General features: G+C 33.5%; 5 protein-coding genes across 7 annotated transcripts in view; 2 read left to right on the top strand and 3 right to left on the bottom strand.

Annotated features, from left to right (window-relative positions):
- LOC115239088 (speckle-type POZ protein) overlaps positions 1–3,985 on the top strand; it is a 31,225-nt gene extending 27,240 nt beyond the window's left edge. The window contains exons 7-9 of the mRNA XM_029813433.1: positions 1–111; positions 283–604; positions 783–3,985. The exon at positions 1–111 is cut by the window's left edge and continues 5 nt beyond it. Coding sequence (XP_029669293.1) covers positions 1–111; positions 283–604; positions 783–927 — 578 coding nt within the window. The 3' untranslated portion in view covers positions 928–3,985. The remainder of the gene's footprint in view (positions 112–282; positions 605–782) is intronic.
- LOC115239084 lies at positions 3,257–5,927 on the bottom strand. Of its 2 annotated transcripts, XM_029813430.1 has the most exons (6): positions 5,805–5,927; positions 5,540–5,629; positions 5,386–5,449; positions 5,186–5,290; positions 4,613–4,757; positions 3,257–4,468 (listed from the first exon to the last, which is right to left on the bottom strand). In XM_029813430.1, exons 1-6 carry the CDS (start codon positions 5,905–5,907, stop codon positions 4,337–4,339), a joined length of 639 nt encoding a protein of 212 aa, XP_029669290.1. In that variant the 5' UTR covers positions 5,908–5,927; the 3' UTR covers positions 3,257–4,336. The 2 variants fall into 2 exon arrangements, with proteins under 2 accessions (XP_029669290.1, XP_029669291.1); XM_029813431.1 differs by lacking the exon at positions 5,386–5,449 and having other exon boundaries at positions 5,186–5,312.
- Positions 5,928–6,379: 452 nt separating this feature from the next.
- Positions 6,380–7,243, bottom strand: LOC115239087 (huntingtin-interacting protein K). Its single transcript, XM_029813432.1, has 3 exons — positions 7,048–7,243; positions 6,638–6,745; positions 6,380–6,556 (listed from the first exon to the last, which is right to left on the bottom strand). Exons 1-3 carry the CDS (start codon positions 7,201–7,203, stop codon positions 6,461–6,463), a joined length of 360 nt encoding a protein of 119 aa, XP_029669292.1. The 5' UTR covers positions 7,204–7,243; the 3' UTR covers positions 6,380–6,460.
- A 677-nt stretch (positions 7,244–7,920) lies between these two features.
- On the top strand, positions 7,921–14,194 carry LOC115238983 (Fanconi anemia group I protein). 2 transcript variants are annotated; one of them, XM_029813242.1, is made up of 22 exons: positions 7,921–8,172; positions 8,257–8,540; positions 8,601–8,768; positions 8,853–9,073; positions 9,228–9,424; positions 9,504–9,640; positions 9,705–9,925; positions 10,021–10,376; positions 10,459–10,585; positions 10,663–10,970; positions 11,066–11,257; positions 11,358–11,521; positions 11,581–11,757; positions 11,828–11,982; positions 12,070–12,266; positions 12,338–12,505; positions 12,608–12,782; positions 12,886–13,102; positions 13,193–13,265; positions 13,348–13,491; positions 13,595–13,684; positions 13,767–13,978. In XM_029813242.1, the coding sequence occupies exons 1-22, from the start codon at positions 8,080–8,082 to the stop codon at positions 13,947–13,949; spliced, it is 4,047 nt and encodes a 1,348-aa protein (XP_029669102.1). In that variant the 5' UTR covers positions 7,921–8,079; the 3' UTR covers positions 13,950–13,978. The 2 variants fall into 2 exon arrangements, with proteins under 2 accessions (XP_029669102.1, XP_029669101.1); XM_029813241.1 differs by having other exon boundaries at positions 7,924–8,172; positions 13,595–13,693; positions 13,767–14,194.
- LOC115238989 (U4/U6.U5 small nuclear ribonucleoprotein 27 kDa protein) lies at positions 14,026–15,379 on the bottom strand. Its single transcript, XM_029813258.1, has 4 exons — positions 15,254–15,379; positions 14,874–14,981; positions 14,642–14,808; positions 14,026–14,492 (listed from the first exon to the last, which is right to left on the bottom strand). The coding sequence occupies exons 2-4, from the start codon at positions 14,978–14,980 to the stop codon at positions 14,296–14,298; spliced, it is 471 nt and encodes a 156-aa protein (XP_029669118.1). The 5' UTR covers position 14,981; positions 15,254–15,379; the 3' UTR covers positions 14,026–14,295.
- Positions 15,380–15,405: the final 26 nt, after the last annotated feature.

Here is a 15,405-nt window from a genome sequence, read left to right as displayed (position 1 = left end):
AATGCCGATTGCCCGATGATCTCGGGTTGCTATTTGAGAACCAAAAATTTAGCGATGTAACGCTCACTGTCTGTGGAAGAGAGTTTCACGCGCACAAGGCGATTCTCGCAGGTGAGACTTCGCTCTATTGAGAAACTCTTATGCTATTATGCTAAATGTAAAACGATGATATACAAAATGAGAATCTTTTACTGAATAAATGAAAGAAAAGAGAACTTTTTCTAACCGAATAAAATTATGAATAAATTGATGTCTCTAAAACAAAGTTTGATTTATTTGCAGCACGAAGTCCAGTTTTCTCAGCAATGTTTGAACATGAAATGGAAGAGAGAAAGCAAAATCGTGTGGATATCACCGACGTAGACCACGAGGTATTACGAGAAATGCTGCGATTTATCTATACCGGTAAAGCGGCTAATTTGGAAAAGATGGCGGACGATCTGTTGGCTGCAGCGGACAAGTATGCGCTAGAGAGGCTAAAAGTGATGTGCGAGGAAGCACTTTGCACGAGTTTAGCCATCGAGAACGCGGCCGAAATTCTCATACTTGCCGATCTCCATAGCGCTCTTCAACTCAAGGAGCAAGCGATAGACTTCATTAATACGTAAGTTTTTGCAGAGAAAGAAAATTTTGTCGCAAAATGTGATATTTTGGCTCATCATCGGCTAAAAGAGATAATTTTGCTCCTTAAGGATCAAAATTATATTTTTTAACTGTGCTAAGAATGCACACGCGCGACGGATCTTGGCCATCTCTAATCCACTCGCGAATGCTTCTTGCAGACATGCGACAGACGTGATGGATACTCAAGGTTTCAAGTCCATGGTAAACTCCCACCCGCACTTAATAGCGGAAGCTTTCCGGGCGCTGGCAACTCAGCAAATCCCACCGGTCGGACCGCCCAGGAAACGGGTGAAACAGAGCTGAAAGCAGTCACCGCTGACCCAGGGCATGACCTCCACATCGCCCCCACCACTTTTACATCCCTCTTGAACCTTTGTGTACAGTGATATAACGAAGTATAATAGTAGTGCTAAATAAATGTTTCCTAGTGCGCCACCCTCTGGTCTAAACAGAAAAAAAAGAAAAAAATCAACTCCGAAAACGCGAGAACCAACTGACTGTCTACGAGCTTTGGTTGAGAATGTCCAGAGATCGACGGGAGGAAGAGAAGAACCGTCTGGTCCGTCCGGTCGGTCGAGGGCGAGTTTAAAAAAGCGCATTCCCATACGTGTGCCCAGACTCTTGTGTTCAAGTGAGTGTCGGTAGTGAAGAGAATTCGGCATGATACGATCACATCAGTAGTGCCGTGCGTCGAAGAGGAGAGAGACATCTCTGGAAATCTACACACCCACACTCACATCCTCACATCCCACCAGCAGACGTATCAAACTTCTCGACCGGCCTGTGCGCGAGTCGATTTCATCGTAGCACTATGAACGAGCAACAACGCGTTCATTCTTCTTCAATGCCAATGCCGATGCCAATCGATCAGTTCTCAGTGATACAATGGGATGTGTCGCCAGGAACGTGTCATCATCATCATCATGGTTTTGTTTCGTTTCCGTTACCAATAAACGAACAAACTGAAAGCATACGGCCGCCCGCGAGATGTTAAAGAGTATATAACCAGAGAGGACCAAGGAGGCGAGGAGTTTCTCTCCACGTGGCTCGTCGCCATAAATTGCCGCAACGACAACAAAGCGCGATGCACGAAGGGAGTTGTGATAGACGTCGGCCAGACGATTAAATATTTTGTTCCTTTGTCGAAAGAAAGAAAAAAAAGAATGGGTCAAAGGGGGATGCCCCCGTGGCGCCGTTCGCTCGACGCGTCGAGCAGCACGGAGAGAATTAGATACTTTGTTTGTTTCTACCGATAGTAGTGATTTTTTTAGTTCTAGCGCGTCTCAAACTCTTCCAAGACGGAGAAATCATTCTAGTTAGTGTTCTTTTTTTATGATCTCTTTCTCTGAAACATATATATCTACGGTTATTATTATTATTATTATTATTATTACTATTAACGCTACGCAATCCGTGCCCTGTGTATTTTTGTATATTTTTTGTCTAAAAGTATAAAAATATCTTTCCCTTCCTCTCTTTTTGCGGCGATAAACCCTACTCCAATTTCCTATCCCCTTCTCCCCTCCCGTATCCCACGTCGGTAGGCACAGTTTGTCTTGTTTTCTGAAGTATTGCATACTGTAAGTGAAATGATAGAATCGAATTATTATTATTATTATTATTATTATTATTATTATTAATGATTATGTTATTAAATTTAGGGTTGTCCATAATTTATCGAATCTATGTTAAATATTGCGGGAATGTCTATTATACATTTCCGTGCGCACGCTGATTGCGTTACGTTATTTTAGAAACATTACGCGATACGCAATTTAAAGTTGGTAATTGTAAATGGATGAGAGAAGAATAAAAAATAAATCAGGTTAAAAGAATTATAGAAAATAAACGTTGATCAATTTATACAACGCGATGTTGATAATTTTCGTCTTTCTTAATTTTCTTTTTTGTGTCATTAATTTGATTGGGCTGTAAAATTATATATGGTCAATGAACTGAATTATGGGCAACCACACAAGAGGCAAAAATAATAATCAATCGTTTAGTACTGGCTTCCTGATCCTCCGATCTTTTTAGCTTTACCGAGAGAAACCGAGTTTTAAATATGTGAAATGCTTATTACCATTTACACATTAATGATGACGATTAATGCCATACATGTTCTGTGATAAGACCACTGTAATTACTGCAATTGTGTGTAATCAATCCTTTTTAGAGACAGATTTCCCCTGACGATCCTGGCAGCCAGTGAATATTTACTTGTTATACAAAATACAATACAATAAGCGAGTCGTTATCCGGACAGTCCCAAACCTAGCGCGTCACTTTCCATTTTAAGATTTTTACACACTGTACATATCTGCTGTGTATTTTATATAAGAACTGAATGCAAATTTCTATACGAGAAGGATCCAATACTTTTACGAAACTGTACAATAATTAATGTGCATATAATTTATTTTGATTTTACAGATTGCGCTAAACTCATGTTCCTTGAACACGCTACCAATACTTTAATTAAATATAACATAAAAAAATTTATACAGATTAGGAAGTATACACATTCATTGTAGCATCAAATAATAAGACTATCAAAGAAATTGAATTGATGATGGAAATCTAGTTAGGAGAACTTTTCCACTGTTTTTCTACTCCAATCTCTTAATTTGAGTCTTAGGTCTTAATAGGGCTTCAATGACAAGAGAAATAAGAGACGAAAATAAGTATAGTAGCAATTTAAGGAACAGATTTCGGCCGTTACTCATTCATATTTTAAAAATTCGCGACTATTCTCTCGTTCTCGTATCTATCTTTGGGACTGTGCGGCGATTTCTTTCGTGGAATACACGTATCACGTTGTGAATATCTTTTCCTAGGGAAGAAAGAAAAAGAGAAAGAGAAATGGAAAGCAAAAGCAAATTTCGATAATAAAATAGCAAAATCCGTAAAATACAGATCAAAGAAAAAAAAAACACAGATGTAGGCGCAATTTCGCGTGTAAGAACCGCAACAAAAAAGAATAATATGAATGTATGACTGGATATATAATTTGATAAACTATTAAGTACAAGTAAGAGACAAGTGTTACCTCATCATGATGAAAGCCGGCGCGTGTTGGCGACCGATCGATCACACCACTCGCTACTACCAGCCGCTACCACACGCCCGCTCTCTGATACATACACACATATATATACACGAATACATACTTCCGTTGTATATTGCATTTAAAAATCCGAAGCGCTGTTTTGTAAAACAATGAATGGTGGCGGCGGTAGTGGTTGATTTCCGAGAAATTGTTACGCGCGCGCCATTCATTAAACCCAGCTCATACAGACATTCATTTTCCATTTTACTTTAAGTCATTGCACCACATCAAATAAATGACATTTTCATTATATAATTGTGGGGCGTAATTTTCATCACCCTTCACTGCTACAATGTTGCGATATTGTGCCTTTATTCGAGATGTAAGAAAAGAACTGCGCAATTTTTTATCATGTCAGACAAAAAAAAAGGAAAAAAAAATTTGAATTTTTAAAAATTTTAGACTTAAAGAATGACAATGTAATTTAACAACCTGTGTTTTTCGCACGCGATTTATATCCTGCTTCTGATTACATCGAAACGATAAGAGTAGAAAATTTCTTTTGAGTTGAATCTACAGGCTACATTTTTTATTAAAATAGCATATCTATACAGAAATATATAGGGAATTATCATCTATATGTATATCTACAGAAATATTACGTTAAATGTGTTGAGCGATGGAAGAAGCAACGAACGTGGAATTTCTTGAAGAGAATTGGTCGTTGGTGTCTTGGGATCTCTCTTGCAGTTTCGGCGTTCCTGGATACGACGGCGGAGCTTCCTGCATAGATGCCTGTAAAAAATGTGTCATTTTATCATCAGGAAACATTTTAACGTTTATCTTTCGTCATATCGTGGTGAGTCACAAAAATGTGCACACATATACACATATTTTTATCACAATTAATGGATTAAAAACGGATTAAAATTTATATACCCTGTTATAGGGAGACGTGTAAAGAGGAGGAGCATTGTAAGCCATTTCGTTGTACGGAGGTGGTCTGTCCCGTAGGTCTTCGATAGTACTGCATTGCGTATCACGCTCCTCTTGTAATGCAATGGATCGTGTACGTTGCCTCGACCTGTGGAAATCCGGGAAATATTAAAATATTTTATCTTGCGGAATTAATTAACTTTTTAGTAAAAATGATTTTTATTTTTGACGGTTAACGAGAAAAATCAAAATTTGTGATCACCCAGAAACTATGGGATAAAACACACGTGAGAAAAATTTTATCACTGATAAAATAATATTGGTAAATATAACTAGAATATTAAAAAGATTCAACAATACAATTATAATGCTTCTTTGTTCTGATGCCATCGATAAAACGCTATCAATTAAGATCAATATGCGAAAGTAAAAAAGAAAAGATACCGAATTTTGATGACAAAGCTATATTTACAACTATGTGATTATGAATTTATTACAATTTATTATAATTGCGTTTTATATGATAGCAAGAACGCGAGAAATTCAGAAAAGCGAATTTATCGGACGCGTTCATACCTATGGCATATTTTGCAGTAAATTAAGATTAAGCCGATGAGACCAAACCCGAACAACATGAAAATACTCATCTGCGTTATTGTTGTGAATCGCTGTTGCATTTCCCTGAAATAAAAATTTTCGCTTCCTAGAAAAATTGATCCTGTTATTCATAAAAGATAAGAGGCATTGTAACATATGAGTGTGCAAGACACTCTTACCAACACAAAGTACAATCATAGCAGGAACAGCATGAAATGCCAGAACAACAGATTACACATCTGTCTGCAAAAAGCAAGAAGAAAGTAAAGCAATGCAATATAGATATTTAAAAAGATTAAAAAAATACGTGCAAAAGTTTTGATGTAAACTCACCAAGGTAATTCTTCCAGCAAGTACACGTTTTCAATTTGATGTTATATGCACTACAATTCTCCAAACTAATCTCCCAGGAAGTATCTAAATCTGTGAAAATAAGAAATATTTTTTATATTTTAGAAATATTCTGTTAAAAAGTCAATAATATTTTCCACATTGATCTGTATAATAATTCATTCACACTGTTGTCGTATATTAGTGACAGAAAAATTAAAAAGAATATATACACTCTATATATAAAAACATAAGAATTGTTACATACCTGAACTCTTTGCTGGACATATATATGCAATATAAAAATATAAATATCCCAATAATAACACCTTCATCACATCATATTTGTATATAGATGAACGAGCAGCCATTTAGATTATCCAAATATCGCTTACACTCAGCATAATTTATAATTAATTACAATTTGCTATAGTTGATTATGCAAAACAATGCCACTATGGACAAAAAAGTACTTTCACAAGCGGAAACATATTAAGATAAAACAAATGGCCACTTCAAATACAAATATACTTCTGACTCTGTACTGTTTAAAGTATGATATTTATGCTCGTACTATTAATCTTATCAATATGGATGTCTGATAACATACGTAATCAGGGGTTTCAAAGAGGAATAGGTATTTCCTTATATTGATAATCACAAAATCACTTGTCCCATTAATATTGCCACATTAAATTTTGGTAAATATTACCTTTAATAAATATTCTCTATAAATGTATAAATGAATATATAAATGTATCTATTTATTTACTTATTTTTTTATAGATATAGTAGAGAAATTTCTTCATAAAGGCAAATGAGAATGAAAACATTAATCAAAGGTTTCTAATCAAAATCTGATTGTATAATTTACAATAGAATTTAGAGTTTTGTATGTCGGAATATTCTACATTCTATACAATATCAATTAGTTAATGTTACTAATGCGTCTACAATATCTCCTCTGTGTTCCCTGAGTGTCTGTTCGGCTAAAACTCGACTAATCTCCATCTCTTTCATCTGAAATAAAGATAAGTTTTTTTAGTTTGTTTGAATTTCCAATAATCAAGCAGAGAATATGTATAATAGTTTTATACTTACAATTAAATCAACATCTTCCTTTTTTATAGATACTTTGAGCAGTTCCTTCTCTTTGGCCTTCTTTTCTGCGGCTTCCTTATTTCGACGATCACCGATTATACTGAGAGCCTGTTAGACATTTTTAATGTGAAAAACAAAATTAAAAGTTGGTACATGTAAAAACAAAACTAAACAATACGAAGTACATAAGTAGAAAGAATAAGTTACACCTTAAATTATCTGAGACAATATTTCTGATCTAGAATTCTTTTTTTTTTTTTTAAGGTGTATAGCTCCGCTGCATAAAGATGTAATGACTTTGGAAAATTGTTTCATTGTATTCATTCGCACTTTGAATTTATGAAAAAAACGTAAACGTAAACGTACGATCGAGGATCGTGATGCACGTGTAAACAATGACCCATGCTTACACAAGAAAATCCATCGGAGGATGAAATCTCCTTTTCCTCGGCATAATCGGTCACCTTCTCCAAATCCGCCGCGCCGCTATCATACTTGGCTGCTTTTTTCTGAGACTTTTCCTGCTGTACATCGTCAGAATCTCCATTCACATCGTCATCCGCCATTTTTTAAGTAAGACATGCATGCTATTAAACTCCGTACCATAGACATAGTATATCTAGACCGAGCGTTTGCCTTTATTTAAGGAGTGGGGGCCGATGCCCACGTAGAAAAGGACGTACTCTGTTTCGTGCCCCTTGCGTTCTCTCTCGCTCGCACAGAGCATAGCGCTCTCTTTCGTCATGCTACGTGCGAGCGAGAGAGAACGCAAGGGGCACGAAACAGAGTATGTCCTTTTCTACGTGGGCATCGGCCCCCACTCCTCAACACTCGGTCTAGATATACTATGTCTATGCTCCGTACATACTATAGATATATACTGGAATGAGCCATAAAGAAGGAGCGGCGCAATTTTGAGAAAGAGACAATCATATCACAGACCTGTCCTTGTTGTGATGTTTCTGATTGGCTAACGCAGAAAACTCTCTCCGTAAAAAAACCTTTCTCAACAACAGTGTTCAAAAAACTCTGCAAAATAGCTTTTGAGAAATATAACAATAATTTACCATGTTTCTATTTTTTCTTATATAAATCATAACTAATAATAATACTAATAATATCGATAATACACTTTCGATATCCAATAGAAAACGCGAGTTATAACTGATGACATTTTCGTCCCTAGAAAACAAACTCTCCCATTGGATATCGGACTTTGTACATACGTCGGCCATTAGTTGCAGTGTAAATTCTCCATTTGAATTTCAGACTCTCCGATTGGCTGTCGGAGGCTAGGGAACTTTTTATATTCCGACAAAGATTCTAGAAAGTTGGCAAATTCGCATATTCGTAAGAGCGGGAAATATTGTTGAACATCAGAAGAGAAACGTTTATCTGCTGATTTTTGTTAGATATGATATTGCACTGTCACTTTATGTCATATGATCAAGATGAGCGCAAAACTTAATAGCTTGATTAATCAAAAGGACCGAAAGCAACTACACGAATTCGTGCAGGAAACGTCTACCGAAGAGGTAAAGAAGTTTCAGAAACACGAGGCGCACTTTATCATTTGCACTTATATGAAGTAATGTTGATCTTTTATTGAATTGTTTCAGCTTACGAAATTAATATCGAGCGAAATTTGCGATCCAGCCATTTCCAAGATATTGGATGAGATCTTGCAAGTGTGCTCAGAGTCGGAAAAATTATATTCAAAGAGACTTAAATTGGTAGAATCTGCCTTGAAAGCTTTAGGCAAAGCCAAAGTTTCAATTAGTTATGCAAACGATATTGTAACTCGAATAGTAGAAGACTTCCCTACCTATCCAAAATTGCATTTAATTAAACTAGTAGATTTCTGTCTTGCCAGTATTCGCAATAATGACGACGACTTTAGAAGGTATATGAAAGGTTGACTTACGTATCCTTAATTAAATTTATATGAGAAACTGATTTTCAGCTGGAAAGATCTACTACCTGTTCTGTTGGAAGTATTGGAAGAAGAGAAATATATCAATTATATGAATGGTGAAGTTTCCGGTTCTAAATATAAGTCTATTATTGTTAACAATATATGCAATAGTGCATGGAATACAGAAATAATGCCTTCATTGACAAAAATGTTTAGGTAATATATTTGTGATTTTTTTTTAAATAAAATAAATATAAATGTGCCTATAGTAACTAAATTGATGACTTTTCTCTATTTAAGAGATATATGCTTACAAAAGGAGGATCATACTACAGTAATTACAGTGCTCTGCACAAGAATGCAGAATATACCTCTGGAGGAGGTGCCTCCTTTCGTGCATCAATCATTAAGATTATGTACTAATCAGGACAGTAAACTTCTCTTGGAGGCCTTACGAAGATATTTTACAGTACATTTCTCGCAAGCTAATTCTGAAAGCATCGACTCCTTTGAGACTATAGGTAAGGAGGTTCAATATATATAGTGACTTGAAATACATGTAAAGCTCGAAAAAAATTAAAATTTAGTTATTAAAATCTACAAAAATTAATTTAATGCACATCTCTGTTTTTATTTTAATCTTATTAATTTTAATTTTTAATTGCTGAATCACAGGTATAATAAATCCCAAGGAAGTCCAAGATATTGAAAGTACAGTATTATATCACATATATCAAGCGGCACAATTGAATCACCAGCTTATAAGAGACTATATTAAATATTTCAAAAGTGTGATACATGTTCCTGAAGCTGTATTAGAACCTTTTATGCTCTCTGTATTACTCACAGTTGCTCCTATTGATGAGAATCAGGTGATAAATCAATACATTAATTTTCCTACATTCTAATGCTTATTCTTTTAATGTTATCAGCTTAATATATACATTATAGGTTTTCGAGATGCTACGAATGATCATTAACAAACGAAAGGAAATCGACGATAGACGGAAGAATAGCGCGTGGTTGAGAAAGCTAATTTCCGATTCTTGTAATATTATGACTATAATGGGAAATGTCATCAACACAAGGTAAATGTGCAGTGTAAATATGTCAGAAATAATTTAATATCGAATTTTTTTTTTTAATGTGTAGTGACAGGGATCGCCATTTAGTGCTGAAAGGGCTTGTGGATCTTGCATTTGTTCTTATGACTGTGGAGAATAAGTCAAAAACTGGTGCACATCATTTATGGCAAGTTGGTATAAAGGTACTTCAAAAGATCATGAGAAAACATCACGAAACAGTAGCGACTGTATTTCAAATGTTGCTCGATAAGATAATCGCGGGTGGATCATGTATTTCTCAATATACCGGTATAATTTTTAAATATTCCGATATTTTAATATATAATATGTTAATCGCAGTTTGCAAGAATTAACAGCCACTAATGTCGATTGTTTATTTATAGATTGTTTAGCATACATGTGCCAGAAGTTAACAGTTCTTATGTTGGACCATCAAGATTCTCTGATAACTTTTCTTGATCAAATCTCGTTTATACCCGGAGAGGTTGCCATTTTCATTGTTTCTGCAATCTTTTCATTAATAAAAGTCTCAGTCACCATAAGAGAACATCTGATCATAACATTGAGGAAGATTCTCTACAGAAAAGGTACGGCAAATCGACAAATGGCAGTCAGTGGGATTTTAGAAATGTTAAAGAATTTGAAGATGAACTCTTTAAGCGGCCTCGCGATGAGCTCGAGTCAGTACATTAACAATTCATCGTCGACCGGCACAAGTTCTGCATCCATTCTCACTCAGGTTTTACTAATTCACATTTATTAATTATTACTGCAGAACTTACAATGCTTAAAATTATTATATAAGATTCTTTTTTTTGCAGGTAACATTAGAGAGAGGCACTCAAGTAACAAAATCTTCTTACAATAGAAGTTTATATTATGATATATTGGGCATTTTAAAAAGATGTTTTACTCATGAATGTGAAGTTCGATTACATTTATACAATGGTACACAAAATGAAAGATTATTACGCATTTTTGTTTCATATTAAATATTAAATTATCAATTTTATTTGATTGCCTAGGTTTATATGAAGTCGTATTGACAAATACCGAGATAGCGGAATATGTATTGGAAATGTTACTACCGCATTTTAAAATGTTCTTTGAAACGGACGAGAATGTTTTGGTTCCGGTTAAATTGGAACTGTGTACAGCTATACAAGGGGAAGAAGTTATATTGCAAGAACCTCTCGCGGAATTAATATTTATACTGCAAAAGATTTACATCAAGTCGGCTCTAGTAAAATCAACCCTTGTAGATGAGCTGGCTGTGATTTTGGAATCTCTATGCAGGCGAATGTCGCAACTTAACATAGAAGATTTAAATTTGGTAAGTTTAACAAAGAAGATTATATAAATTTAATAAAATTTGAAATATTATTTTTAATTATTTAATCTCTAACTATTCTTTCTCTCTTTCATTAGGAGGATAAGCTTGATTTAACTAACTCTGGCACCAAGAACCAAGAAAAATTGCAAAATGTTTTATTAACAATTAAAATTTATGAAGCTCTCATATCATTTAGGATCGGCGCATGGTCCGTAAACTGTACAGATACCGCACAGAGTGTTAAAAGTCTATTTAAAGGATATATGCGAGTAGTAGAATGTACCAAGGTAATAAAAGTATATAATACATACACATAATAAAATAAAAGATAATAAAAGTATAGTGTATATTTAGAGTTGAATATAAAATTTATTTTTATCCTTGTAGCGTGTATCAAAGGCTAAAAAAGGAGAAGGCAAAAATAAAAAGTCACAAAATGACACGAATAATATGACCGCAAAGAAAGCAGCTGGACGACTGAGAAACATAAAGCTATTATCTAGCATTTTAGATCTGTCTTCAGTGTACAAGAGCCTATCGCTCTTCTATTTGTAAGTATCTTTCGATAACATACAAATCAACAAATCTGATTATAAATTTATTATGATAGGAAATCCGTTCCTTGGGCGACTGCGGATCAAGTAGCTGTATTGATAGAGAATGTTGATTTCTACTATTACATTTTGCGAACACTACTGCAAATCTTACAAAATGTTAAACTTTTGACAGAATATAATTTACGCAAACATAAAGAACAGCACATGAAGATTTACTTTGACATTGGAAAGTAAGAAACATTTGTAAATATATGAGATGTTCATGTTTTTGTAAATTCTAAAATCTTTTTTAATATGTAGATTATTGTATGATTACATTATATTGGATTTAAAAAAAGTGCTCGATGAAGACGAACAAGGCACTATATTAGCATTAGAATGTTTCAAAGAATTATGTTGCTTAACTTGCACGTATTTCACTTCTGAATTGTCGCAATTTCTCAATGTTATTATTCGTAAGTATCTAAAGTATCTATAAAGAAGGGTATTTTCTCTCGTATATGTATATTATATGTATTAAATGTAATATTATTTTTTTACAGCTATTAGACCAACTCAATCGGAAAATCTTAATGCACAACTAGAGAACATGATTGCTGCTTTAAGAGCAAGTTTTCGGACGTTCTTTAGCGAAAAGGAAGAACATGAAGAGAATTCCAAAAAGATACTTGGCATATTGTTGGACATTATATATCAACTGACACAAGAGATCAACTTTCATGAAACAAATGCTGATGAAGTTAGTATCTTTTAATCACTTAATAAATTAAAATTGAATAGGATATAAAAAATTATCATCTGTTTTATAAGGTATTCGTCTCGATGATGAAATTTACACAATTAGAAGATATGGATCCTCAAGCTTCTTTAACTATTTTCCAAATTCTGTTATATATAGAAGAACGTAATAAAGAATACGGTGAATTATTAATTGATATCTCTTTTGCATTGTGCGAGAAAGTGGGTAAAATCGATCAGGTATATATGATTAGTATATATAATATTCTTGCAATATGTATCTTATTGTTACTGTATATGAGGGAATGTAAAACTTTTTTATTGGATATTATTTATATGTAGGCTGAGCTATCAGAAAATAATAAATTGAGAATAATTCATGAAAATACAGCGGTACAACTTTACAATTTGGTAAACAGTTCAATAAAAGAGAAGTTGGATAATGTATCTTGGTTACTGATGCGGCTTAAGGCTGAGCAAAATATAGCCTGTCCGCCTGGCGAAGATCTTGAAGCACGTATGTTTAATTTCGCCTTGATATTACTTGATTTCATATGTATTCTTTGATATAATATAATAATATACAAAAAATTTCGCTCTCTCCCCTCTCAAATATACAGATCAAGAAAAGCTGAGAACACAAGAACGCAGTTTATGTAGACAATTGTCGCATATTATACAAATACTTTATACATTAGCTAATGTCGCTATTAAACCAGGACCATCCACAGACTTTATGTTCAAAAACTTGCAGATTTTGTATAACTTACTTAGCAATCTTACAAAATATTTCTATGGAAAGTCCAATAAGCAAAACGCAGCGTTTCAATCAGTCAAGTAAGACTCTTACATATCAGATTTCATGTATATTATTACAAATAGTGATATTTATATATCTAATTTTATTTAATTTTTATGCAATTTCAGATTTATTCAAGTAATTCAATCGGCCGGTAAACCATTAAAATCTGCATTTTATAATTTAATAACACATACTGAGGTATTTATCTGTAAAAAGTATAATTTAATCTCATTATATATAATAAAAATTAAATATACATTTATATATATTGTATACGTAGGAAACTCAAAATGCATCAAAATCGAAAGCTGATTCACATGTGCGAAGAAATAAGATTTTAAAAGAGACTAAGATTATACCTTGTGTGATATATGAAATTGAACAATTTCACAAAGAAGTTTTATCACTTGACAAAAAGACTGGCGTAAGTATTGTATTTAAGAAATTAATGTGTAGCATAGTGAAAAAGAGATATGAATCTATCTTAATAAAAGCAATTATAATATATGCATGTTCATTAACTGTAGGTTCCACTTGAGACTTATATAAAGCATAGTGTAACGCGAGATTTTCGTATAAAGAACACGCAATTAACAGAAGCACTAGAGAAGATGAATGTAAGCATGGTAAGAATATAAAGAGCTCAATATTCTTTAAAGTCTTGGTATTAAGTTTTATATTATATTTTTCTCAAAACAGCTGGATACACAAAATTCTCGTCGTAGTCAAAATGCATCTAATGCAGATATAAATAATATGTCTATGGAATCGTCTACAGAATTACAAACTTCAAAACAATCTAGAATAAATAATGTATCTATGAATGTATCTATGGAAACTTCTATAAAATCACCGCCTTCAAAACGATCTAGAAAATCATAAAAATCCTAAAACAATAAGTGCCTTAGAATTATATGTCTTATGTAATCAAGTTATTTTGATATATAAAATTATATTCTTGCGATATTATTTAATAAGGTTTTTTTTATACAGGTCTTGAGCTACACACACATATTTCAGTCATTAATATAAAATAATTAGTACATTTATTAAGTATAAATATCTTGTTATTATACATAATGTTGCATTTATTAAATATGATAACTCGTTAATTATCACATTAATTATAGAATTATAGTCTTATCTCATTTATATTCTCTTCTCTTCAAAAAGTTTATGGTGTCACTCTATTTCATAAGATGGTTGTCGCTTAAAACTGTATTAGGGATTATGCGACAAAGTCTAGAGGTCTGTTAAATCCACCCTTTCTGTTCATGTACTGCCTGTATTTTCTTTTCAAAATAACATGAACAGCACCTACATCGTTTCCATCCACCTTTTTGCCTTTAGTAGTGTCAAAATCGCAAAATCCCATTATTCTCATCATCTCTTGTTCTTCCGGAGTCTTGCCTTGAAGGTCCGCTTCTACAATATATAACATAACTCTATAGTATCTTAATGAATATACTTCTCTTAATAATCCAAATTTATAATTTTATAGATTTCTTTAATTCAAACAGATCGCATAGCAAAGTACTGTTTTTCAAATATATGTTAAGTGAATAATCAAATACCTGTGATAATGGGTCGTTCATTTGTCGAAGGTTTCGGTTTTGATCTATGTTTTGATCTATCACGTTCTCTCGATCTGGATCTAGTATACGATCTTCTATGTCTGTCTCTTTCACGTTCACGTTCCCTATCTCTGTCCCTTGACTTCGCTCTGTCTCGTTCTACAGATCTATAAATAATTGGAAAATATATTTTTTTTATGAATGTTATAAATTTTTTTTGTTTCAAGTGTACCTTCGTCTTCTCTCTCGCGACCGCCTCCTTCGTCGATCCCTGTCGCGATCTCGTTCTCGAGATCGATCTCTTCGTCTTCCTGGCGATGGTGTACGGCTTCGTACCATGCTATTAAATTAATTTTTGAAACGTGAATAAAATAAAACTTGAAAATAATTAAAGTAGGTAAGAACAATTAATAATGATATTTTGAAAGGTGCATCTTGGAGTAAGCAATACTTTAAAAGATGGATCTTACAAACTGAAGAGGTTATTATTACAGATCTATTATAAACATCCATGTTATAAATTCAAAAATTACATATTTGCAATAAGTATAAATGAAGATTATAAGAATTTAAGAAGTTACACATCTCTGTGAATAGAATAATTATACTTACTCTTTGCAATTCTTACTTTCGTCGAATTTAGAAAAACAAAGTGCTTGTTTGAACTTCCCCTCTTCTTCCTGTCAAATTTACTCTTTCCAGATGGCACTGTAGTCACACGTCATACATAGGGGCGCGTTCGAAAACACCATCCGTGTGCACAC

Source organism: Formica exsecta, unplaced genomic scaffold (genome assembly GCF_003651465.1).
Source record: "Formica exsecta isolate Colony F162 unplaced genomic scaffold, ASM365146v1 scaffold363, whole genome shotgun sequence".
NCBI lineage: Eukaryota > Metazoa > Arthropoda > Insecta > Hymenoptera > Formicidae > Formica > Formica exsecta.
Note: the sequence above shows the minus strand (reverse complement) of the source record. Positions and strands in the feature narration are given on the sequence as shown.

Coding starts and splice junctions, on each gene's coding strand:
- LOC115239084 (XM_029813430.1), bottom strand. CDS start 5,907: ATGGCTGCTCGTTCATCTATATACAAATATGATGTGATGAAGGTGTTA. Junction 4,758..5,185: donor TACTGCAAAATATGCCATAG/GTATGAACGCGT, acceptor GGATTTCCACAG/GTCGAGGCAACGTACACGAT. Junction 4,469..4,612: donor ACACGTCTCCCTATAACAGG/GTATATAAATTT, acceptor CATTTTTTACAG/GCATCTATGCAGGAAGCTCC.
- LOC115239087 (XM_029813432.1), bottom strand. CDS start 7,203: ATGGCGGATGACGATGTGAATGGAGATTCTGACGATGTACAGCAGGAA. Junction 6,746..7,047: donor CCTCCGATGGATTTTCTTGT/GTAAGCATGGGT, acceptor AATGTCTAACAG/GCTCTCAGTATAATCGGTGA. Junction 6,557..6,637: donor AGGAAGATGTTGATTTAATT/GTAAGTATAAAA, acceptor TCTTTATTTCAG/ATGAAAGAGATGGAGATTAG.
- LOC115238983 (XM_029813241.1), top strand. CDS start 8,080: ATGATCAAGATGAGCGCAAAACTTAATAGCTTGATTAATCAAAAGGAC. Junction 9,425..9,503: donor CTCCTATTGATGAGAATCAG/GTGATAAATCAA, acceptor TATACATTATAG/GTTTTCGAGATGCTACGAAT. Junction 11,522..11,580: donor AGCCTATCGCTCTTCTATTT/GTAAGTATCTTT, acceptor TTATTATGATAG/GAAATCCGTTCCTTGGGCGA.
- LOC115238989 (XM_029813258.1), bottom strand. CDS start 14,980: ATGGTACGAAGCCGTACACCATCGCCAGGAAGACGAAGAGATCGATCT. Junction 14,809..14,873: donor TCGCGAGAGAGAAGACGAAG/GTACACTTGAAA, acceptor AATTATTTATAG/ATCTGTAGAACGAGACAGAG. Junction 14,493..14,641: donor TGAACGACCCATTATCACAG/GTATTTGATTAT, acceptor TATATATTGTAG/AAGCGGACCTTCAAGGCAAG.